The sequence below is a fragment of the Taudactylus pleione genome, unplaced genomic scaffold, assembly GCF_031769625.1.
Source record: "Taudactylus pleione unplaced genomic scaffold, aTauple2 ptg000833l, whole genome shotgun sequence".
Lineage (NCBI taxonomy): Eukaryota > Metazoa > Chordata > Amphibia > Anura > Myobatrachidae > Taudactylus > Taudactylus pleione.
This window is the reverse complement of record NW_028285235.1, coordinates 227668-253024: the sequence shown is the minus strand read 5'-3', so window position 1 is coordinate 253024 and position 25357 is coordinate 227668. Positions and strand designations below refer to the sequence as shown.

Below are 25357 nucleotides of genomic sequence, written 5' to 3'. Positions count from 1 at the left end.
ATGTTTCAGAAGATGATCACATAGGAGGGAGGGCTGGAGGGGAGGTGACAAAAGATGATCACAGAGGAGGGACGGCCAGAGGGGAGGTGGAAAAAGATGATCACATAGGAGGGAGGGACGGAAGGGAGGTGATAGAAGATGATCACAGAGGAGGGAGAGCCGGAGGGGAGGTGACAGAAGATGATGACAGAGGAGGGAGAGCCAGAGGGGAGGTGACAGAAGATGATCACAGAGGAGGGAGGGCAGGAGGGGAGGTGATAAAAGATGGTCACAGAGGAGGGAAGTCAGGAGCGGAGGTGACAGAGGATGATCACAGAGGAGGGAGGGCCGGAGGGGAGGTGACAGAGGATGATCACAGAGGAGGTGTGACCAGAGGGGAGGTGACCAAAGATGATCACATAGGAGGGAGGACCGTAGGAGAGGTGACAGAAGATGATCACAGAGGAGGGAGGGCCAGAAGGAAGGTGACAGAAGATGATCACAGAGGAGGGAGGGCCGGAGGAGCGGTGACAGAAGATGATCACAGAGGAGAGAGGGCTGGAGAGGGGGTGACAGAAGATGATCACATAGGAGGGAGGGCCAGAGGGGAGGTGACAGAAGATGATCACATAGGAGGGAGGGCCCAGATGGGTGGTGACATAAGATGATCACATAGGAGGGAGGGCAGGAGGAGAGGTGATAGAAGATGATCACAGAGGGAGGGCCGGAGCGGAGGTGACAGAAGATGATCACAGAGGGAGGGCCAGAGAGGAGGTGACAGAAGATGATCACATACGAGGGAGGGCTGGAGGGGAGGTGACAAAAGATGATCACAGAGGAGGGTGGGCCGGAGTGGACATGACAGAAGGTGATCACATAGGAGGGAGGGCCAGAAGGGAGGTGAAAAAAGATGATCACATACGAGGAAGGTGAGAGAAGATGATCACAGAGTAGGGAGGGCCAGAGTGGAGGTGACAGAAGATAATCACATAGGAGGGAGGGCCAGAGGGGAGGTGACAGAAGATGATCACAGAGGAGGGAATGCTGGATGGGAGGTGCAGAAGATGATCACAGAGGAGGGAAGGCCGGAGGGAAGGTGACAGAAGATGATCTCAGAGGAGGGAGGGTTGGAGAGGAGGTGCAGAAGATGATCACATAGGAGGGAGGGTCGGAGGGGAGGTGACAGAAGATGATCACATAGGAGGGAGGGTCGGAGGGGAGGTGACAGAAGATGATCACATGGGAGGGAGGGCCAGAAGGGTGGTGACAGAAGACGATCACAGAGGAGGGAGGGCCGGAGGGGAGGTGACAGAAGATGATTACAGAGGAAGGAGTGCTGCATGGGAGGAGCAGAAGATGATCACATAGGAGGGGGGGCTGGAGGGGAGGTGACAGAAGATGATCACAGAGTTGGGAGGGTTGGAGAGGAGGTGACAGAAGATGATCACATAGGAGGGAGGGCAGGAGGGGAGGTGTTAAAAGATGGTCACAGAGGAGGGAGGGCCGGAGGGAAGGTGACAGAAGATGATCACAGAGGAGTGGAGGCCAGAGCGGAGGTGACAGAGGATGATAACAGAGGAGGGAGGGTCGGAGGAGAGTTGAGAGAAGATGATCACAGAGGAGTGAGGGCCGGAGGGGAGGTGACAGAAGATGATCACAGAGGAGGGGGGGCCGGAGCGGAGGTGACAGAGGATGATCACAGAGGAGGGAGGGCCGGAGGAGAGGTGACAGAAGATGATCACAGAGTAGGGAGGGCTGGAGGGGTGGTGACAGAAGATGATCACATAGGAGGGAGGGCTGGAGGGGAGGTGACAGAAGATGATCACAGAGGAGGGAGGGCCAGAGGGGAGGTGACAGAAGATGATCACAGAGGAGGCAGGGCCAGAGGAGAGGTGACAGAAGATGATCACAGAGTAGGGAGGGCCGGATGGGAGGTGAAAAAAGATGATCACATAGGAGGGATGGCAGGAGGGGAAGTTACAGAAGATGATCACATAGGAGGGAGGGCCAGAGGCTAGGTGATAGAAGATGATCACAGAGGAGGGAGGGCCAGAGGGTCGGTGACAGAAGATGATCACATAGGAGGGAGAGCCGGAGGTGAGGTGACAGAAGATGATCACAGGGGAGGGAGGGCTGGATGGAAGGTGACAAAAGATGATCACAAAGTAGGGAGGGCCGGAGCGGAGGTGACAGAAGATGATCACATAGGAGGGAGGGCCGGAGGGGAAGTGACAGAAGATGATCACAGAGGAGGTAGGGCCAGAGGGGGTGTGAAAAAAGATGATGACATAGGAGGGAGGGCTGGAGGGGAGGTGACAGAAGATGATCACAGAGTAGGGGGGACCGGAGGGGAGGTGACAGAAGGTGATCACAGAGGAGGGAGAGCCACAGGGGAGATGACAGAAGATGATCACAGAGGAATGAGGACCAGAGGGGAAGTGACAGAAGGTGATCATAGAGGAGGGGGGGCCAGAATGGAGGTGAAAGAAGATGATCACAGAGGAGGGAGAGCCAGAGGGAAGGTGACAGAAGATGATCACAGAAGAGGGAATGCCAGAGGGGAGGTGAGAGAAGATGATCACATAGGAGGGAGAGCCGGAGTGGAGGTGACAGAAGATAATCATAGAGGAGGGAGGGCCGGAGGGGAGGTGACAGAAAATTATCACATAGGAGGGAGGGCCGGAGGGGAGGTGATAGAAGTTGATCACAAAGGAGGGAAGGCCAGAGGGGAGGTGACAGAAGATAATCAAAGAGGAGGGAGAGCCGGAGGGGAGGTGACAGAAGATGATCACAGAGGAGGGAGGGCCAGAGGGGAGGTGACAGTAGATGATTACAGAGGAGGGAGGGCTGGAGGGGAGATGACAGAAGATGATCATAGAGTAGGGAGGGCCGGAGGGGAGGTGACAGAAGTTGATCACAGAGGAGGGAGGGCCAGAGGGGAGGTGAAAAAAGATGATCACATAGGAGGGAGGTGACAGAAGATGATCACAGAGGAGGGAGGGAAAGAGAGTAGGTGATTGAAGATGATCACATAGGAGGGGGGGCCAGAGGGGAAGTGAAAAAAGATGATCACATAGGAGGGAGGGCCGGAGGGGAGGTGACAGAAGATGATCACATAGGAGGGAGGGCCATAGGGAAGGTGACAGAAGATGATCACAGAGAAGGGAGGGTTGGAGGGGAGGTTTCAGAAGATGATCACATAGGAGGGAGGGCCGGAGGGGAGGTGACAAAAGATGATCACAGAGGAGGGACGGCCAGAGGGGAGGTGGAAAAAGATGATCACATAGGAGGGAGGGACGGAAGGGAGGTGAAAGAAGATGATCACAGAGGAGGGAGGGCCGGAGGGGAGGTGACAGAAGATGATGACAGAGGAGGGAGAGCCAGAGGGGAGGTGACAGAAGATGATCACATAGGAGGGGGGGCCAGAGGGGAAGTGAAAAAAGATGATCACACAGGAGGGAGGGCCGAAGGGGAGGTGACAGAAGATGGTCACATAGGAGGGAGGGCCGGAGGGGAGGTGACAGAAGATGATCACATAGGAGGGAGGGCCATAGGGAAGGTGACAGAAGATGATCACAGAGAAGGGAGGGTTGGAGGGGAGGTTTCAGAAGATGATCACATAGGAGGGAGGGCCGGAGGGGAGGTGACAAAAGATGATCACAGAGGAGGGACGGCCAGAGGGGAGGTGGAAAAAGATGATCACATAGGAGGGAGGGACGGAAGGGAGGTGAAAGAAGATGATCACAGAGGAGGGAGGGCCGGAGGGGAGGTGACAGAAGATGATGACAGAGGAGGGAGAGCCAGAGGGGAGGTGACAGAAGATGATCACAGAGGAGGGAGGGCAGGAGGGGAGGTGATAAAAGATGGTCACAGAGGAGGGAAGTCAGGAGCGGAGGTGACAGAGGATGATCACAGAGGAGGGAGGGCCGGAGGGGAGGTGACAGAGGATGATCACAGAGGAGGTGTGACCAGAGGGGAGGTGACCAAAGATGATCACATAGGAGGGAGGACCGTAGGAGAGGTGACAGAAGATGATCACAGAGGAGGGAGGGCCGGAAGGAAGGTGACAGAAGATGATCACAGAGGAGGGAGGGCCGGAGGAGAGGTGACAGAAGATGATCACAGAGGAGAGAGGGCTGGAGAGGAGGTGACAGAAGATGATCACATAGGAGGGAGGGCCAGAGGGGAGGTGACAGAAGATGATCACATAGGAGGGAGGGCCCAGATGGGTGGTGACATAAGATGATCACATAGGAGGGAGGGCAGGAGGAGAGGTGATAGAAGATGATCACAGAGGGAGGGCCGGAGCGGAGGTGACAGAAGATGATAACAGAGGAGGGAGGGCCGGAGAGGAGGTGACAGAAGATGATCACATACGAGGGAGGGCTGGAGGGGAGGTGACAAAAGATGATCACAGAGGAGGGTGGGCCGAGTAGACATGACAGAAGGTGATCACATAGGAGGGAGGGCCAGAAGGGAGGTGAAAAAAGATGATCACATACGAGGAAGGTTAGAGAAGATGATCACAGAGTAGGGAGGGCCAGAGTGGAGGTGACAGAAGATGATCACATAGGAGGGAGGGCCAGAGGGGAGGTGACAGAAGATGATCACAGAGGAGGGAATGCTGGATGGGAGGTGCAGAAGATGATCACAGAGGAGGGAAGGCCGGAGGGAAGGTGACAGAAGATGATCTCAGAGGAGGGAGGGTTGGAGAGGAGGTGCAGAAGATGATCACATAGGAGGGAGGGTCAGAGGGGAGGTGACAGAAGATGATCACAGAGGAGGGAGGGTCAGAGGGGAGGTGACAGAAGATGATCACATGGGAGGGAGGGCCAGAGGGGTGGTGACAGAAGACGATCACAGAGGAAGGAGGGCCGGAGGGGAGGTGACAGAAGATGATTACAGAGGAAGGAGTGCTGCATGGGTGGAGCAGAAGATGATCACATAGGAAGGGGGGCTGGAGGGGAGGTGACAGAAGATGATCACAGAGTTGGGAGGGTTGGAGAGGAGGTGACAGAAGATGATCACATAGGAGGGAGGGCAGGAGGGGAGGTGTTAAAAGATGGTCACAGAGGAGGGAGGGCCGGAGGGAAGGTGACAGAAGATGATCACAGAGGAGTGGAGGCCAGAGCGGAGGTGACAGAGGATGATGACAGAGGAGGGAGGGTCAGAGGAGAGTTGAGAGAAGATGATCACAGAGGAGTGAGGGCCGGAGGGGAGGTGACAAAAGATGATCACAGAGGAGGGGGGGCCGGAGCGGAGGTGACAGAGGATGATAACAGAGGAGGGAGGGCCGGAGGAGAGGTGACAGAAGATGGTCACAGAGTAGGGAGGGCCGGAGGGGAGGTGACAGAAGATGATCACATAGGAGGGAGGGCTGGAGGGGAGGTGACAGAAGATGATCACAGAGGAGGGAGGGCCAGAGGGGAGGTGACAGAAGATGATCACAGAGGAGGCAGGGCCAGAGGAGAGGTGACAGAAGATGATCACAGAGTAGGGAGGGCCGGATGGGAGGTGAAAAAAGATGATCACATAGGAGGGATGGCCGGAGGGGAAGTTACAGAAGATGATCACATAGGAGGGAGGGCCAGAGGCTAGGTGATAGAAGATGATCACAGAGGAGGGAGGGCCAGAGGGTCGGTGACAGAAGATGATCACATAGGAGGGAGAGCCGGAGGTGAGGTGACAGAAGATGATCACAGGGGAGGGAGGGCTGGATGGAAGGTGACAAAAGATGATCACAAAGTAGGGAGGGCCGGAGAGGAGGTGAGAGAAGATGATCACATAGGAGGGAGGGCCGGAGGGGAAGTGACAGAAGATGATCACAGAGGAGGTAGGGCCAGAGGGGAGGTGACAGAAGGTGATCACAGAGGAGGGAGAGCCAGAGTGGAGGTGACAGAAGATGATCTCAGAGGAGGGAGTGCTGGATTGGAGGTGCAGAAGATGATCACAGAGAAGGGAGGTCCAGAGGGGAGGTGACAGAAGATGATCACAGAGGAGGGAGGGTTGGAGTAGAGGTGACAGAAGGTGATCACAGAGGAGGGAGGCTGGAGGGGAGGTGACAGAAGATGATCACAGAGGAGGGAGAGCCAGAGGGGAGGTGACAGAAGATGATTACAGAGGAGGGAGAGCCGGAGGGGAGGTGACAGAAGTTGATCTCAGAGGAGGGAGAGCCAGATGGGGGGTGACAGAAGATGATCACAGAGGAGGGAGAGGCAGAGTGGAGGAGACCACAGATAATCACATAGGAGGTAGGGCCTTAGGGGAGGTGACCAAAGATGATCACAGAGGAAGGAGGGCCAGAGGGGAGGTGACATTAGATGATCACATGTTAGGGAGGGCCAGAGGGGAGGTGACAGAAGATGATCACATAGGAGGGAGGGCCGGAGGGGAGGTGACAGAAGATGATCACATAGGAGGGAGGGCCGGAGGGGAGGTGACAGAAGATGATCACATAGGAGGGAGGGCTGGAGGGGACGTGACAGAAGATGATCACATAGGAGGAAGGACCGGAGGGGAGGTGACAGAAGGTGATCACAGAGGAGGGAGGGCTGGAGGGGAGGTGACAGAAGATGATCACAGAGGAGGGAGAGCTAGAGGGGAGGTGACAGAAGATGATTACAGAGGAGGGAGAGCCGGAGGGGAGGTGACAGAAGTTGATCTCAGAGGAGGGAGAGCCAGATGGGGGGTGACAGAAGATGATTACAGAGGAGGGAGAGGCAGAGTGGAGGAGACCACAGATAATCACATAGGAGGTAGGGCCGGTGGGGAGGTGACCAAAGATGATCACAGAGGAATGAGGGCTAGAGGGGAGGTGACATTAGATGATCACATATTAGGGAGGGCCAGAGGGGAGGTGACAGAAGATGATCACATAGGAGGGAGGGCCGGAGGGGAGGTGACAGAAGATGATCACATAGGAGGGAGGGCCGGATTGTAGGTGACAAAAGATGATCACATAGTAGGAAGGGCCAGAGGGGAGGCAATCAGTGCAGTTTGAGGGAGCATGAAATATAGAAATGGATATCAGATCCATAACTAATTTAGGGTATAGAGTAAACAAACCGAGATAAAACTTACAGGCGGCCATCATACTGTGCAGTCCTACTTGAATTCCCGGGACCGTGGATGGCGCCCTCCGTCCATTTTGGCGCCCGGAGCTCATGCTCCACTGGAACCACCCTCGCTACTCCCCTGGCTGCGTGCCCTTTGTCAGGGATAGCAAAAATGATCTGGGGTCTCCTTTTTAATCAAAAAACTATATTGTTTTAGCGGTAACCATGTGGTTCCATTTTTTTGTTTTTCAGCTGTAGTTCAAAGGGATTGTTCAGCCAACTGTAATATTATATGTCTGCATTTAGGTAAAACTATAGGGAAAAAATGTCAATACTAATAAAAAACAAGTAGGTAAAATAAGAGATAAAACGGGAAAGAAAAGATGGGGAGAGGGCTTGGAGCATACTCTTCTATGAGCTGGGATAAACCCTCTCCCCTTTTTTTCTTTCTCGTTTTATCTATTATTTTGCTACCTTCCGCTGCCCGGATATTTATATGACAAAAGCGGCTCTAAACGTTCTTCATGTAACTAACTGGTATTGCAGGTATTATGCTACACATACTGTATATCTCATACTGCTCGTTAGACACTAACAGGCGTTTTATTTTAGTTTTTACTATTTACCTGTTGTGAATTGAGCAGCTTTCGATGTATAACATTCATTAGCGCGGTAGTTATAACTAGAGATGTGCGCCGACCCCTGTGTTTTGATTTCGGTTTTGGATATGGATCTCCCCTGGTTTTGGATCTGGATTGGTTTTGCCAAAACCTCACCTCCGTGTTTTGTTTTCGTGTTTTGGATTTTGGATCTGGATTTTTTCTTAAAAAATCTTGAAAACAGCTAAAATCACATAATTTGGGCCTGGTTTTGCTCCTACAGTATAATTAACCTCAATAACATTTATTTCCAGTGATTTCCAATCAATTTTGACCACCTCACAGTATTATTTGCTTCATCTAGTTAAGGCAAAAAGGTTGCATCCAGCTAGCTGGCTGACTAAGCTAAGTGACACAGTGGACAGCACTAACATGTAACAGTTCAGTTTCTAATTTCCAACACGGATATGGTGTGTTATACAGTGTGGATTGGATACACCAATAGTGCACTTACTGTGACAGCAGTGTCGGCAGAGCGGGGTTGCTGATGGTTTCCTCCTCAGTACATGGAATGGTAGTGCTGCAGTGCTGGCAGTGTCCTCAGTGAAGGTTACCGGTGATGTCAGCAGTGCGGGGGTGCCAGCGGTGTCTTTAGTGCAGGTTTGCTGGTTGTGTCGGCAGTGCAGAGGTGAATCGGTGTCTTAGTGCAGGTTTGCTGGCTGTGTCGGCAGTGCAGGGGTGAAGCGGTGTGCTAGTGCAGGTTTGCTGGCTGTGTCGGCAGTGCAGGGGTGAAGCGATGTCTTTAGTGCAGGTTTGCTGGCTGTGTCGGCAGTGCAGGGGTGAAGCGGTGTCTTTAGTCCAGCTTTGCAGGCTGTGTCGGCAGTGCAGGGGTGCCAGCGGTGTCTTAGTGCAGGTTTACTGGCTGTGTCGGCAGTGCAGGGATGCCAGTGGTGTCTTTAGTGCATGTTTGCTGGCTGTGTCAGCAGTGCAGGGGTGCCAGCGGTGTCCTCATTGCAGGTTTGCTGACAGTGTAGGCAGTGCAGGGTTTGCTGGCAGTGTTGTCAGTACATGGAATAGCAGTGCTGGCAGTGTTCTCAGTGAAGGGTATTGGCGGTGTCGGCAGAGCGGGGGTGCCAGCAGCGTCCTCAGTGCAGGTTTGCTGACTATGTCGGCAGTGCAGTGGTGCTGGTGGTGTCCTCACTGTGAGAGTGTCGGCAGTGTGGGGGTCGCTGACGGTGTCCTCAGTACGTTGGGCAGCAGTGCAGGAGTGTTGGCAGCAGTGGTGTCGGCAGCGGGAGATGCTGTCAGTGGGGGTGTCGGCAGCGGGGGTGCCGGCGGTGTCAGGCAGCGAGGGATGGCGGACACCATCTTTTTTTCCTCCTTTGTAGTGTTTTCAATGGGCTTAATGCTGATTGGCTGAGAGCCGTGATAGACGGCTCTCTCAGCCAATCAGCGTTAAGCCCGCTGAAAACAAAACCTCGCGATTCGACAGAGAGGTCATGAGGTTTTGCCTCTGGTCAGGGATCCGGGTCAGGCAGAGAGATCCGAGCTGTGCTTGGATCACCCCAGATCCCCAAAATTCGGGTGTGTCCAGTTCTCAGGGAACCGGAACCACTCATCTCTACTTATAACATAAATAGTACAGTACATATACATAATTAGATGATTATATTGAAGTGTTGTAGGCACAGTACAGTACATAATTATGGTATGCCAGTGATGGCGAGCTGGATGTAATGGGCACACACTCCCTATCTTTAGGTGTGACGTATATAACATCCTGCACATGAGCCGCTCTGCTTCTCCACAGTGTCTGCAAGTTGTGAGCAAAAGAACATTGGAAATATTAATATAATATAAGATGAGGTGGGGTCTTTACTTTTCACACCAATCCAACCTCTCAAACGGTGCCCGGATCGTCTCTCTACGTGAATTGCTTAAGCTTGAAAAGTACATTTTTCCAATTTTGTTTATTATATTAAAGAGCTAAAACACTGTAAATATACAGTCAGCAAAAAACAAAGGTCCAGGAATGACCATAACGCAGTATAAATTCCTTCCTTGCACATATGTAGAACGGAATACAGGAAAGGCAGTGAGCAATGGGCCTGATTCACAACCGGACGCAATTAGCGCTCCCTCGTCCAGAAAATAGGGGTGGCTATTCAAACCAACCGTTCGCTTTTTGCGGTCTGTTCACGCTTCTAGGTCTGAACGAGCGAACAAAACTTGCGGTCGTTTTTTGGAAAAATACGCCCCCTGGCCGCTCACATCCTACGTCATGTCCGCTATTTATTAGATTAATCGAGTACATCGACCAACGTAATAACTGCTCGCTATTCTTGGGGTTGGTTTTTGCTACCACAATTTTGCGAGCAGTTCAGGCTATAAAATAACCCAGTGACGTGGTAAATGACGCTGCTGTTTTAATTATGCACACCCATAAAACGCCCGTTTTGACCTTTAAGCACGCCTGCGTTCGGATCTCCACTCCCCGTTTTCAAGCACCTTCCCCTGTTACCACCCACATACGCCTCTTTCTGTCACTCAAATTATCAGGCATTCGCTATTTTGCTAGCACATGAATTTCGACCGCACTGACTGGTTCGCACATGCGTATAATGATCCGTACGCATGCGCAGTTGGGCAAACATCGCTTGGAGCGAACGAGCAGCCGCTTACGAGCGGCTCTGAATCAGGCCCAATATACAGATCTGACAAGCTACAGGTACATCGTTGCCAGTAACGCAACGAGTCGCGATATGCGTAGCGCGTGATGTTGGGGCCGCGCAATAGCGTCTCTATTCAATCCCATGAAGACGCACTCCTGAGATCTGTGGTGCGCCATAGCATAGCGTGGCGCAAAGCATTATTCGCAGGCATGTTTGTGCCACGATTCGCAACAATCTAACTGGGCGCATCTGTACTCAGATATCCTAAACTACCCAAAGTATTAAGGAGCTTATTCAGACCCGGTCGTTAGCTCTACGAGCTCACAACCGGGTCGATGTAGCTCCAGTGCGCATGCGCACGACGAAGCCAGCTCCGTTGTGTGCATGCGCGAGACCCGGCTAATGATGGGTGATCCGTCGTTAGGGGTCTCGTAGCAGACGGGGCGAGCTGTCGATGTTGAGTGACAGCTCGCTCCATCTGCTGGGCGGGCGGGGGTCATGCCTGGCCAAACGGAGGTGTTTTGACCATCGCGACCATCACCCTTAGCGGTCATTAGAGCTGTGGGTGTTAACCCACAGCCTAATGACCGACATGGTGGCGGCGATTCAGGATGCAAGCGGCCACCCTGTTTCAGAACGACCGCTTGCATCCTACGACCGCCTCTGAATGAGGCCCTACTACTAAGTCATTATACACAATAAAAAAGAGCCACAATCTTATATATCTGGAAGCTGGGCCTGAAAACATTATTTCTCAGTTTAGTGCACCCACCGAAGAAGTGAAGACAGACCAATATATATCCAGAATTTGCCAGAAGAGTCCCATTTTCTGGCACTGTCCTACTGCCCCACCCATTTGTTGCAATGTCCCATGGGGTAAAAAGATTGCATTGTAGAGCAGCGGTAAATGGATTGAAATACCATGACAGGGCCGCAACTAGGGGGGGGGGGGGCTGGAGATGCATGTGCACTGGTTGCGCCACAGCACCCAGCGCTAGTGTCCTCCAGCCCGGCGCCGCAGGGAGACTCCAAGCCGGAAGCCCACTCCTTCTCTGCAGCGCCGTGCTAGCCGGAGGCTGGAGTTCCCTCCTGAACTCCAGCTTCCGGCTCTCCCCACAGGCACTATGGGAGAGACATAATGACGTCTCTCCCATAGTTCCGAGGAGCAGCCGGGCAGACCCGATGGCGGCAGTCACAGGAGCGGGGTTTAAGGTAAGTATTTTTTTTTGTGTGTGTGTATGTGGTGCTACACGGGCATTAACAGGGGCACTACAGGTGGACTACAGTAGTATTACCTACAGGGGCATTACCAGGGGGATCTACAGGACATTACCAGGGGGCTCTACAAGGGCATCATCAGGGGGCTCTACAGGGGCATTACCAGGGGGCTCTACAGGGACATCACCAGGGGTCTCTACAGGGGCATTACCAGGGGGCACTACAGGTGGCATTACCAGGGGTCTCTACAGGGGAACTACAGTGGCATTACCTACAGGGGCATTACCAGGGGGTTCTACTGGGGCATTACCAGGGGTCTCTACAGGGGCATTACCAGGGGGCACTACAGGTGGCATTACCAGGGGACTTTACAGGGGCATTACTAGGGGGCATTACTATTTGGTCACTACAGGGGCATTACCATAATTACACTACAGGGGCATTACTATAGGGACATTACCATATGGCCACTAGTACAGGGGCTACTATAGGTGCACTGGTGAAGGGGGCATTATTATGGGGGCACTGCTGCAGGGGGCAATACTATGGGGGAATTACCAGGGGGCGCCAAATTACTGTCTTGTCCTGGGTGACAAAAACCCTAGTTTCGGCGCTGGCTATGAGTTATATTATGCTGGCCTTCTGAAATGTTGGGATGTATGTTGGGTTGACCATATGAAATGTTTGTAGGTATGTTGGGTTTGACTTTTAAAATGTTGGGAGGTATGTTGGGTATGGGGTTATAAAAAAAATGTTTGGAGGTCTGTTGGGTTGGCCTTACAAAATATTTGGAGGTATGTTGGCTTGGCCTTCTGAAATGTTGGGAGGTATGTTAGTTGACCTTCTAAAATGTTGGATGATATGTTGGGTTGTCCTTCTTAAAATGTTGGGAGGTATGTTGGGTTGGATTCAAAAGGGAGGTTGAACTGTGCTCAAGCGTAATGGTGGGAGGCGTGTTCCAGTGTGCTGTGGTGGTGGTGAGTGTGTGGGGGTAGATAAATGGGGGGGGTAGGGGCGGATGTTGGGTGGATGGTATGTGGGATGGTGTTGGTTTCTAGAATGTGTATGTGGGTGGGGGTGTGGGTGTGCAATAGGTCAGTGGAGTGCTGCACCTTTGTGCAGAAGTACCGCATCTTGCACTGGTTAGATTGGTGATAAGGGGGGGTAAGGTGCACTCTGCCTTGTTGTTACGGTATGGTTGATGGGTGTGGTGAAGTGAAAAGGGAGGAGATGAGAATGGGGTGGTGTGGGGGGGAGGAGATGTAAAATGTATGTGTGGATTAAATGAAAAAAGCCAGGCAGAAAGGGTTGGGGTCCAAATCTTTTATTGGAGAAGACAAAGTGCTGCTCCTCATGGGTCCCGGGCATTGTGGGTGTGTGGGAGGGGTGAGACTCCAGGTGGGGCAGTTGGTGGACCCTTTCAGGGGGCTCCTTGATGTGCGGTTCAGTGACCAACACGTATCCCCTGCTAGACCTATGGTCTACAGTCTGTGGAGTCTCACTGAGTGGGTATTGAAGCTGGGTGAGTGGGGCACTGAGGCGGCATCCCACGTGGTGAGTGGATAGTCTCAGAGCACTTACCTGCTGGTAGGTTGGCCTTCAGGAATTTTGGGAGGTATGTTAAAATGTCCTTCTGAATTGGGAGGTATGTTGTATTGGCCTTCAGAAATGTTGGAAGGTGTGTTGGGTTGCCTTCAGAAATGTTTGTAAGTAAATGATATACTGTATGTGCAGAATTCACTTTACCAGTGGTGAAAATGTAGATGGACAATGCAGTTCTACCACAAAATTCCATCTGATGCTCAAGTGGTTGGCAAATGAGGAGGTCTTTACTACAGACCCAACATGTCCCACAAATTATACATCAAAAACCTGTGAGTAGTTGGTTCTTGATTTAACAGTGGTAAATTAAAACAAATTCAATAAATAAAGTGCAAATAAATACATAAATCTGTAGTGTTTAAGGCTTAGTGTTTTTCTTTTTCATTCTCCCTATTAATACTATTGGAGGTCCACCACTTAGTTCACTGGCCTGTCGATGGATTGTCATTATGTGTGGAGACTGAGACCGAATCACTGCATTCTGCTGTTTGAACCGCACTCCACACGTCTATCAGATGCTCGGGGGAGATTCTGTGAACCACAAGTGCTCGCTTGAATCTGCACGCCTCAAAGTCCAGTCCAAACACGTAAAACCGGGGGCTGTGAGTGAGGGTGAGATTGGCAGATAACACCAGAAACCCAAAATACACATCATCCAGGTGGAAGACCGGGATCTTAAGGGAAGCCTGGTAAAGGGGTTGGACAGAGGGTCCCGGGAAGAGGAAGCCCCCACCAGACAAGAAATAAGGATATTTAGAATTTGGAAACAAGGATTTTGAAACTTGGTATTTAGAAGAACGAAGGACGACAGCGTGATGCTGAACCGCGCCACATAATGTATGAGGCAGGAATCCATGTTCATTAATGAACTCAATCAGGGCGGCCGGATTTACAAACTCATCGTCATCACCTGAAACATAACATAATACAGAAACAATTATTATATCTAATAAAGATACACTTTGGAGTGATAGGATTAGTAACTCCCTCTGATGGGATAATAGTGTCACACACACAGGATACCTATAAGTTATAGGGTCAGTGACCCCTCTGATGGGATAATAGTGTCATACACACAGGATACCTATAAGTTATAGGGTCAGTGACCCCTCTGATGGGATAATAGTGTCACACACACAGGATACCTATAAGTTATAGGGTCAGTGACCCCTCTGATGGGATAATAGTGTCACACACACAGGATACCTATAAGTTATAGGGTCAGTGACCCCTCTGATGGGATAATAGTGTCACACACACAGGATACCTATAAGTTATAGGGTCAGTGACTCCTCTGATGGGATAATAGTGTCACACACACAGGATACCTATAAGTTATAGGGTCAGTGACTCCTCTGATGGGATAATAGTGTCACACACACAGGATACCTATAAGTTATAGGGTCAGTGACCCCTCTGATGGGATAATAATGTCACACACACACAGGATACCTATAAGTTATAGGGTCAGTGACTCCTCTGATGGGATAATAGTGTCACACACAGGATACCTATAAGTTAGAGGGTCAGTGACCCCTCTGATGGGATAATAGTGTAACACACACACAGGATACCTATAAGGTATAGGGTCAGTGACTCCTCTGATGGGATAATAGTGTCATAAACACAGGATACCTATAAGTTATAGGGTCAGTGACCCCTCTGATGGGACAATAGTGTCATACACACAGGATACCTATAAGTTATAGGGTCAGTGACCCCTCTGATGGGATAATAGTGTCATACACACAGGATACCTATAAGTTATAGGGTCAGTGACCCCTCTGATGGGATAATAGTGTCACACACACAGGATACCTATAAGTTATAGGGTCAGTGACTCCTCTGATGGGATAATAGTGTCACACACACAGGATACCTATAAGTTATAGGGTCAGTGACCCCTCTGATGGGATAATAGTGTCACACACACAGGATACCTTTAAGTTATAGGGTCAGTGACTCCTCTGATGGGATAATAGTGTCACACACACAGGATACCTATAAGTTATAGGGTCAGTGACTCCTCTGATGGGATAATAGTGTCACACACACAGGATACCTATAAGTTATAGGGTCAGTGACCCCTCTGATGGGATAATAATGTCACACACACACAGGATACCTATAAGTTATAGGGTCAGTGAGTCCTCTGATGGGATAATAGTGTCACACACAGGATACCTATAAGTTATAGGGTCAGTGACCCCTCTGATGGGATAATAGTGTCACACACAGGATACCTATAAGTTATAGGGTCAGTGACCCCTCTGATGGGATAATAGTGTCATACACACTGGATACCTATAAGTTATAGGGTCAGTGACCCCTCTGATGGGATAATAGTGTCACACACACAGGATACCTATAAGTTATAGGGTCAGTGACTCCTCTGATGGGATAATAGTGTAACACACACACAGGATACCTATAAGTTATAGGGTCAGTGACTCCTCTGATGGGATAATAGTGTCACACACACAGGATACCTATAAGTTATAGGATCAGGGACTCCTCTGATGGGATAATAGTGTCATACACACAGGATACCTATAAGTTATAGGGTCAGTGACTCCTCTGATGGGATAATAGTGTAACACACACACAGGATACCTATAAGTTATAGGGTCAGTGACTCCTCTGATGGGATAATAGTGTCACACACACAGGATACCTATAAGATATAGGGTCAGTGACTCCTCTGATGGGATAATAGTGTCACACACACAGGATACCTATAAGTTATAGGGTCAGTGACTCCTCTGATGGGATAATAGTGTCACACACACAGGATACCTATAAGTTATAGGGTCAGTGACCCCTCTGATTTGACAATAGTGTCATACACACAGGATACCTATAAGTTATAGGGTCAGTGATCCCTCTGATGGGATAATAGTGTCATACACACAGGATACCTATAAGTTATAGGGTCAGAGACCCCTCTGATGGGATAATAGTATCATACACACAGGATACCTATAAGTTATAGGGTCAGTGACCCCTCTGATGGGATAATAGTGTCACACACACAGGATACCTATAAATTATAGGGTCAGTGACTCCTCTGATGGGATAATAGTGTTACACACACACAGGATACCTATAAGTTATAGGGTCAGTGACACCTCTGATGGGATAATAGTGTCACACACACAGGATACCTATAAGTTATAGGGTCAGTGACCCCTCTGATGGGATAATAGTGTCACACACACAGGATACCTATAAGTTATAGGGTCAGGGACTCCTCTGATGGGATAATAGTGTCACACACACAGGATACCTATAAGTTATAGGGTCAGTGACCCATCTGATGGGATAATAGTGTCACACACACACAGGATACCTATAAGTTATAGGGTCAGTGACCCCTCTGATGGGATAATAGTGTCACACACACAGGATACCTATAAGTTATAGGGTCAGGGACTCCTCTGATGGGATAATAGTGTCACACACACAGGATACCTTTAAGTTATAGGGTCAGTGACCCCTCTGATGGGATAATAGTGTCACACACACAGGATACCTATAAGTTATAGGGTCAGTGACTCCTCTGATGGGATAATAGTGTTACACACACAGGATACCTATAAGTTATAGGGTCAGTGACTCCTCTGATGGAATAATAGTGTCACACACACAGGATACCTATAAGTTATAGGGTCAGTGACCCCTCTGATGGGATAATAGTGTCACACACACAGGATACCTATAAGTTATAGGGTCAGGGACACCTCTGATGGGATAATAGTGTCACACACACAGGATACCTATAAGTTATAGGGTCAGTGACCCATCTGATGGGATAATAGTGTCACACACACAGGATACCTATAAGTTATAGGGTCAGTGACCCCTCTGATGGGATAATAGTGTCACACACACAGGATACCTATAAGTTATAGGGTCAGGGACTCCTCTGATGGGATAATAGTGTCACACACACAGGATACCTTTAAGTTATAGGGTCAGTGACCCCTCTGATGGGATAATAGTGTCACACACACAGGATACCTATAAGTTATAGGGTCAGTGACTCCTCTGATGGGATAATAGTGTTACACACACAGGATACCTATAAGTTATAGGGTCAGTGACTCCTCTGATGGAATAATAGTGTCACACAGACACAGGATACCTATAAGTTATAGGGTCAGTGACCCCTCGGATGGGATAATAGTGTCACACACACAGGATACCTATAAGTTATAGGGTCAGTGACCCCTCTGATGGGACAATAGTGTCACACACAGGAACCCTATAAGTTATAGGGTCAGTGACCCGTCTGATGGGATAATAGTGTCACACACACAGGATACCTATAAGTTATAGGGTCAGTGACTCCTCTGATGGGATAATAGTGTCACACACAAACAGGATACCTTTAAGTTATAGGGTCAGTGACTCCTCTGATGGGATAATAGTGTCACACACACAGAATACCTATAAGTTATAGGGTCAGTGACTCCTCTGATGGGATAAAAGTGTCACACACACAGGAGACCTATAAGTTATAGGGTCAGAGACTCCTCTGATGGGATAATAGTGTCACACACACAGGATACCTATAAGTTATAGGGTCAGAGACTCCTCTGATGGGATAATAGTGTCACACACACAGGATACCTATAAGTTATAGGGTCAGTGACCCCTCTGATGGGATAATAGTGTCACACACACAGGATACCTATAAGTTATAGGGTCAGTGACCCCTCTGATGGGATAATAGTGTCACACACACAGGATACCTATAAGTTATAGGGTCAGTGACTCCTCTGATGGGATAATAGTGTCACACACACAGGATACCTATAAGTTATAGGGTCAGTGACCCCTCTGATGGGATAATAGTGTCACACACACAGGATACCAATAAGTTATAGGGTCACTGATTCCTCTGATGGGATAATAGTGTCACATACACAGGATACCTATAAGTTATAGGGTCAGTGACTCCTCTGATGGGATAATAGTGTCACACACACAGAATACCTATAAGTTATAGGGTCAGTGACCCCTCTGATGGGATAATAGTGTCACACACACAGGATACTGTACCTGTATGTTATAGGGTCAGTGACTCCTCTGATAGGATAATAGTGTCACACACACAGGTTACCTATAAGTTATAGGGTCAGTGACCCCTCTGATGGGATAATAGTGTCACACACAGGATACCTATAAGTTATAGGGTCAGTGACCTCTCTGATGGGATAATAGTGTCACACACACAGGATACCTATAAGTTATAGGGTCACTGATTCCTCTGATGGGATAATATTGTCACACACACAGGATACATATAAGTTATAGCGTCAGTGACCTCTCTGATGGGATAATAGTGTCACACACACAGGATACCTATAAGTTATAGGGTAAGTGACCCCTCTGATGGGATAATAGTGTCACACATACAGGACACCTATAAGTTATAGGATCAGTGACTCCTCTGATGGGATAATAGTGTCACACACACAGAATACCTATAAGTTATAGGATCAGTGACTCCTCTGATGGGATAATAGTGTCACACACACAGAATACCTATAAGTTATAGGGTCAGTGACTCCTCTGATGGGACAATAGTGTCACACACACAGGATACCTATAAGTTATAGGGTCAGTGACCCCTCTGATGGGATAATAGTGTCACACACACAGGATACCTATAAGTCATAGGGTCAGTGAGTCCTCTGATGGGATAATAGTGTCACACACACAGGATACCTATAAGTTATAGGGTAAGTGACCCCTCTGATGGGATAATAGTGTCACACACACAGGATACCTATAAGTTATAGGGTCAGTGACTCCTCTGATGGGATAATAGTGTCACACACACAGGATACCTATAAGTTATAGGGTAACTGATTCCTCTGATGGGATAATAGTGTCACACACACAGGATACCTATAAGGTATAGGGTCAGTGACCTCTCTGATGGGATAATAGTGTCACACACATAGGATACCTATAAGTTATAGGGTCAGTGACTCCTCTGATGGGATAATAGTGTCACACACACTCAGGATACCTATAAGTTATAGGGTCAGTGACTCCTCTGATGTGATAATAGTATCACACATACAGGATACCTATAAGTTATAGGGTCAGTGACCCCTCTGATGGGATAATAGTGTCACACACACAGGATACCTATTAGTTATAGGGTCAGTGACTCCTCTGAAGGGACAATAGTGTCACACACACACAGGATACCTATAAGTTATAGGGTCAGTGACTCCTCTGATGGGATAATAGTGTCACACACACAGGATACCTATAAGTTATAGGGTGAGTGACCCCTCTGATGGGATAATAGTGTCAAACACACAGGATACCTATAAGTTATAGGGTCAGTGACTCCTCTGATGGGATAATAGTGTCACACACACAGGATACCTATAAGTTATAGGGTCAGTGACCTCTCTGATGGGATAATAGTGTCACACACACAGGATACCTATAAGTTATAGGGTCAGTGACCCCTCTGATGGGATAATAGTGTCACACACACAGGATACCTATAAGTTATAGGGTCAGTGACCCCTCGGATGGGATAATAGTGTCACACAGATACAGGATACCTATAAGTTATAGGGTCAGTGACTCTTCTGATGGGATAATAGTGTCACACACACAGGATACCTATAAGTTATAGGGTCAGTGACCCCTCGGATGGGATAATAGTGTCACACAGACACAGGATACCTATAAGTTATAGGGTCAGTGACCTTTCTGATGGGATAATAGTGTCACACACACAGGTTACCTATAAGTTATAGGGTCAGTGACCCCTCGGATGGGATAATAGTGTCACACAGACACAGGATACCTATAAGTTATAGGGTCAGTGACTCTTCTGATGGGATAATAGTGTCACACACATAGGATACCTATAAGTTATAGGGTCAGTGACCTCTCTGATGGGATAATAGTGTCACAAACACAGGTTACCTATAAGTTATAGGGTCAGTGACCCCTCTGATGGGATAATAGTGTCACACACACAGGATACCTATAAGTTATAGGGTCAGTGACCCCTCTGATGGGATAATAGTGTCACACACACAGGATACCTATAAGTTATAGGGTCAGTGACCCCTCGGATGGGATAATAGTGTCACACAGATACAGGATACCTATAAGTTATAGGGTCAGTGACTCTTCTGATGGGATAATAGTGTCACACACACAGGATACCTATAAGTTATAGGGTCAGTGACCCCTCGGATGGGATAATAGTGTCACACAGACAAAGGATACCTATAAGTTATAGGGTCAGTGACCTTTCTGATGGGATAATAGTGTCACACACACAGGTTACCTATAAGTTATAGGGTCAGTGACCCCTCGGATGGGATAATAGTGTCACACAGACACAGGATACCTATAAGTTATAGGGTCAGTGACTCTTCTGATGGGATAATAGTGTCACACACATAGGATACCTATAAGTTATAGGGTCAGTGACTCCTCTGATGGGATAATAGTGTCACACACACTCAGGATACCTATAAGTTATAGGGTCAGTGACTCCTCTGATGGGACAATAGTGTCACACACACAGGATACCTATAAGTTATAGGGTCAGTGACCCCTCTGATGGGATAATAGTGTCACACACACAGGATACCTATAAGTTATAGGGTCAGTGACTCCTCTGATGGGATAATAGTGTCACACATACTCAGGATCCCTATAAGTTATAGGGTCAGTGACTCCTCTGATGGGATAATAGTGTCACACACACAGGATACCTATAAGTTATAGGGTCACTGATTCCTCTGATGGGATAGTAGTGTCACACAAACAGGATACCTATAAGTTATAGGGTCAGTGACTCCTCTGATGGGATAATAGTGTCACACACACAGGATACCTTTAAGTTATAGGGTCAGACTCCTCTGATGGGATAATAGTGTCACATACACAGGATACCTGTAAGTTATAGGGTCACTGATTCCTCTGATGGGATAATAGTGTCACACACACAGGATACCTATAAGTTATAGGGTCAGTGACTCCTCTGATGGGATAATAGTGTCACACACACAGGATACCTATAAGTTATAGGGTCAGTGACCCCTCTGATGGGATAATAGTGTCACACACACAGGATACCTTTAAGTTATAGGGTCAGTGACTCCTCTGATGGGATAATAGTGTCACACACTCACAGGATATCTAGAAGTTATAGGGTCCGTGACCCCTCTGATGGGATAATAGTGTCACACACACAGGATACCTATAAGTTATAAGGTCAGTGACTCCTCTGATTGGATAATAGTGTCACACACACAGGATACCTATAAGTTATAGGATCAGTGAACTCTCTGATGGGATAATAGTGTCACACACAGGATACCTATAAGTTAAAGGGTCAGTGACTCCTCTGATGGGATAATAGTGTCACACACACAGGATACCTATAAGTTATAGGGTCAGTGACTCCTCTGATGGGATAATAGTGTCACACACACAGGATACCTATAAGTTATAGGGTCAGTGACCCCTCTGATGGGATATTAGTGTCACACACACAGGTTACCTATAAGTTATAGGGTCAGTGACCCCTCTGATGGGATAATAGTGTCACACACACAGGATACTGTACCTGTATGTTATAGGGTCAGTGACTCCTCTGATAGGATAATAGTGTCACACACACAGGTTACCTATAAGTTATAGGGTCAGTGACCCCTCTGGTGGGATAATAGTGTCACACACAGGATACCTATAAGTTATAGGGTCAGTGACCAATCTGATGGCATAATAGTGTCACACACACAGGATACCTAGAAGTTATAGGGTCAGTGACCCTCTGATGGGATAATAGTGTCACACACACACAGGATACCTATATGATATAGAACCAATGACTCCTCTGATGGGATAATAGTGTCACACACAGGATACCTATAAGTTATAGGGTCAGTGACCCCTCTGATGGGATAATAGTGTCACAAACACAGGTTACCTATATGATATAGAACCATTGACTCCTCTGATGGGATAATAGTGTCACACACAGGATACCTATAAGTTATAGGGTCAGTGACTCCTCTGATGGGATAACAGTGTCACACACACAGGATACCTATAAGTTATAGGGTCAGTGACTCCTCTGATGGGATAATAGTGTCACACACACAGGATACTTATAAGTTACAGGGTCAGTGACTCCTCTGATGGGATAATAGTATCACACACACAGGATACCTATAAGTTATAGGGTCACTGACTCCTCTGATGGGATAATAGTGTTACACACACAGGATACCTATAAGTTATAGGGTCAGTGACTCCTCTGATGGGATAATTGTGTCACACACACACAGGATACCTATAAGTTATAGGGTCAGTGACCCCTCTGATGGGATTATAGTGTCACACACACAGGATACCTATAAGTTATAGGGTCAGTGACTCCTCTGATGGGATAATAGTGTAACACACACAGGATACCTATAAGTTATAGGGTCAGTGACCCCTCTTACGGGATGATAGTGTCACACACAGGATACCTATAAGTTATAGGGTCAGTTACCCCTCTGATGGTATAATAGTGTCACACACAGGATACCTATAAGTTATAGGGTCAGTGACCAATCTGATGGGATAATAGTGTCATACACACAGGATACCTATAAGTTATAGGGTCATTGACCCCTCTGATTGGATAAGAGTGTCACACACACAGGATACCTATAAGTTATAGGGTCAGTGACCCATCTAATGGGACAATAGTGTCACACACCCAGAATACCTATAACTAAGTATAGAGTACATCACTAACCTTTAAATATGAAATCCACCTTAGGGATGTTATAGTGCAGCCATTCCAGAAAGCAACGCTCCTTAAGGGATAGGTTGTGATGTCCCTCAGTGAAGTCCCACTGTAGAATGTCCCCGTACTCCTTGTTTTCCACCTTTATTATCTCCATGTTCTTGATGTTAGGACTTTGTCCCATCAGGAATATTGGCCTCACCATGTACCCAGCCATCACAGTTCTTTTTGCCCACGTCTGCCTTAGTGCCCATCTCCTGCCTAGTGACTGTGGGTGGGATTTGATGGCCAGGATCAGCAGATGAAGATTGTCCCCATTACTGGGTTCTGCTGGTGGGGTGAGGAGGAGCGAGCATTGGTAAAGCTGCAGATGAGGAAACTCTAAGAGGAACTGAGAATAGTTTAGGTGATAAGTGGAAAGTTCATCGCGGAGTGTGACTGAGCCTCTGATAGGTTGCCGGTCTACCTCCCGAGGAGAGTGGTTCTGGGCAGGAAGTTTTCTAATTATTGTTACGATAAATAGCAACACCACCATGGGCAGGAGAATATTAATCCACGACACAGTCCGGAACCTCATGATAGCCTGCAGGTGGACAGAAAGAGGCAGTTTAGTAGTGGCAAGCTTTTAATGTCTACTTAAGAACATGGCAGGACCATCACTGGTGCTAGTATGTGACCCACTAGAAGAAACATGGAGACCAGTTTGTGATAATTGGGAAATTTGCATTAAAGTATCTTAGAAAAACTGCGCAACGTAAGGTTATTTGGGTCTGATTCAGAGATGGACTCTAATGCATTTGCAGCTGCATTTTCACACGGTATGCTAATAGTTACAAAGGTCACCCAAGCATAGGGACGCCCACTTCTGCCTTCTCATATGTATATGATGTTGCTTATCTGCTCTCCTGACACATAGGGAGCTCTCATGCTGTGGAGGAGATAGCAGTGGCAAATTTATGCATGCCCATGTAACGGCGTTCAAATGGTCCAACACGCCTGCGTTTTATTAACCCCCCACTGTTACCTCCCCCAAACACTGACTACCTGTCACTCACTCTGTGTATGGATCCTCTGTGTTTATGTATTTGCAAACCAATTGCAGCCTACGGAAATGCGTAATGGTTAACAATCGCTCAATCTGTGTAAAAATCGTATTAACCTCCATTTCTGAATCAGGGTAACTGTTTATTGGTAAATCATTAAATAAACAGAATAGATTTTGCTAGCTAACGAGAGTTCGGGTTAAACTATTATTATTATCATTATTATTATTATTATGATTATTATTATTATGATTATCATCATCATCCTTTATTTATATGGCGCTATAAGTGTTCCGCAGCGCCTTACGTAGTACATAGAACTAATAAGTGAATAACAAATAAGTAACTTACAGTACATTACAGTGCAGGACAAGGACACAATCTATATACATTGCTGCAATAGTGATTATTACACTCACAATAAGCAGCCGGGAGTTGGCAGTCACGTGTTAGGTGCCCTAATGGGGAGTAAGGAGTAGAATAAAATGTAAAAGAGAAGCACATGAGGGAAGAGGGCCCTGCTCGTGAGAGCTTACATTCTAAAGGGGAGGGGCAGACAGACAGGCGTGACACAGAAGGGGAGGAGCAGACAGACAGGCGTGACACGGAAGGGGAGGGGCAGACAGACAGGCATGACACAGAAGGGGAGGGACAGACAGGCGTGACACAGAAGGGGAGGGGCAGACAGACAGGCGTGACATAGAAGGGGAGGGGCAGACAGACAGGCGTGATACAGAAGGGGAGGGGCAGACAGACAGGTGTGACACAGAAGGGGAAGATAGGGGGGAAAGAGCATGAGGTGGGTTATGATGAGTGCTGAAAGGCTTTGATGAAGTAGTGGGTCTTGAGAGCCTGTTTGAAGATTTGTAGAGAGGTGGAGAGTCTGATAGGGAGAGGGAGAGAGTTACAAAGGTAGGGAGCAGCGCAAGCTAAATCTTAGAGGCGGGAGTGGGAGGAAGTAATCAGTTGGCAAGAGAGGTGGCGTGCATTTGTTGAGCGAAGTGGGTGGGTGGGAGTGTAATGGGAGAGAAGGTCAGAAATGTATGTGGGAGAGGATTTGGTGAGGGCTTTGTAGGCAAGTGTAAGAACCTTGAATTGGCATCTGAAGGGGAAGGGGAGCCAGTGTAGGGCTTGAAGGAGAGGGGAAGCAGATGTAGAATGTCTGGAGAGGAAGATGAGCCGAGCAGCAGCATTGAGAACAGATTGTAGTGGAAAGAGGTAAGAGACTGGGAGGCCAGCTAGGAGAAGGTTACAGTAGTCCAATCTGGAGATGACCAGCGAGTGGATGAGGGTTTTAGTGGCATCCTGGGTGAGGAAGGGTCTAATCCTGGAGATATATTTGAGATGTAAGCTGCAGGACTGCAAGTTGTGCTGAATGTGTGGTTTAAAGAAG

General features: G+C 48.3%; 1 protein-coding gene across 1 annotated transcript; it reads right to left on the bottom strand.

Moving 5' to 3' along the window:
* Positions 1 to 13547: 13547 nt before the first annotated feature.
* LOC148474546 (beta-1,3-galactosyltransferase 5-like) lies at positions 13548 to 23498 on the bottom strand. Its single transcript, XM_088458447.1, has 2 exons — positions 22931 to 23498; positions 13548 to 14035 (listed from the first exon to the last, which is right to left on the bottom strand). The coding sequence occupies exons 1-2, from the start codon at positions 23496 to 23498 to the stop codon at positions 13548 to 13550; spliced, it is 1056 nt and encodes a 351-aa protein (XP_088314573.1).
* Between the last annotated feature and the right edge of the window lie 1859 nt (positions 23499 to 25357).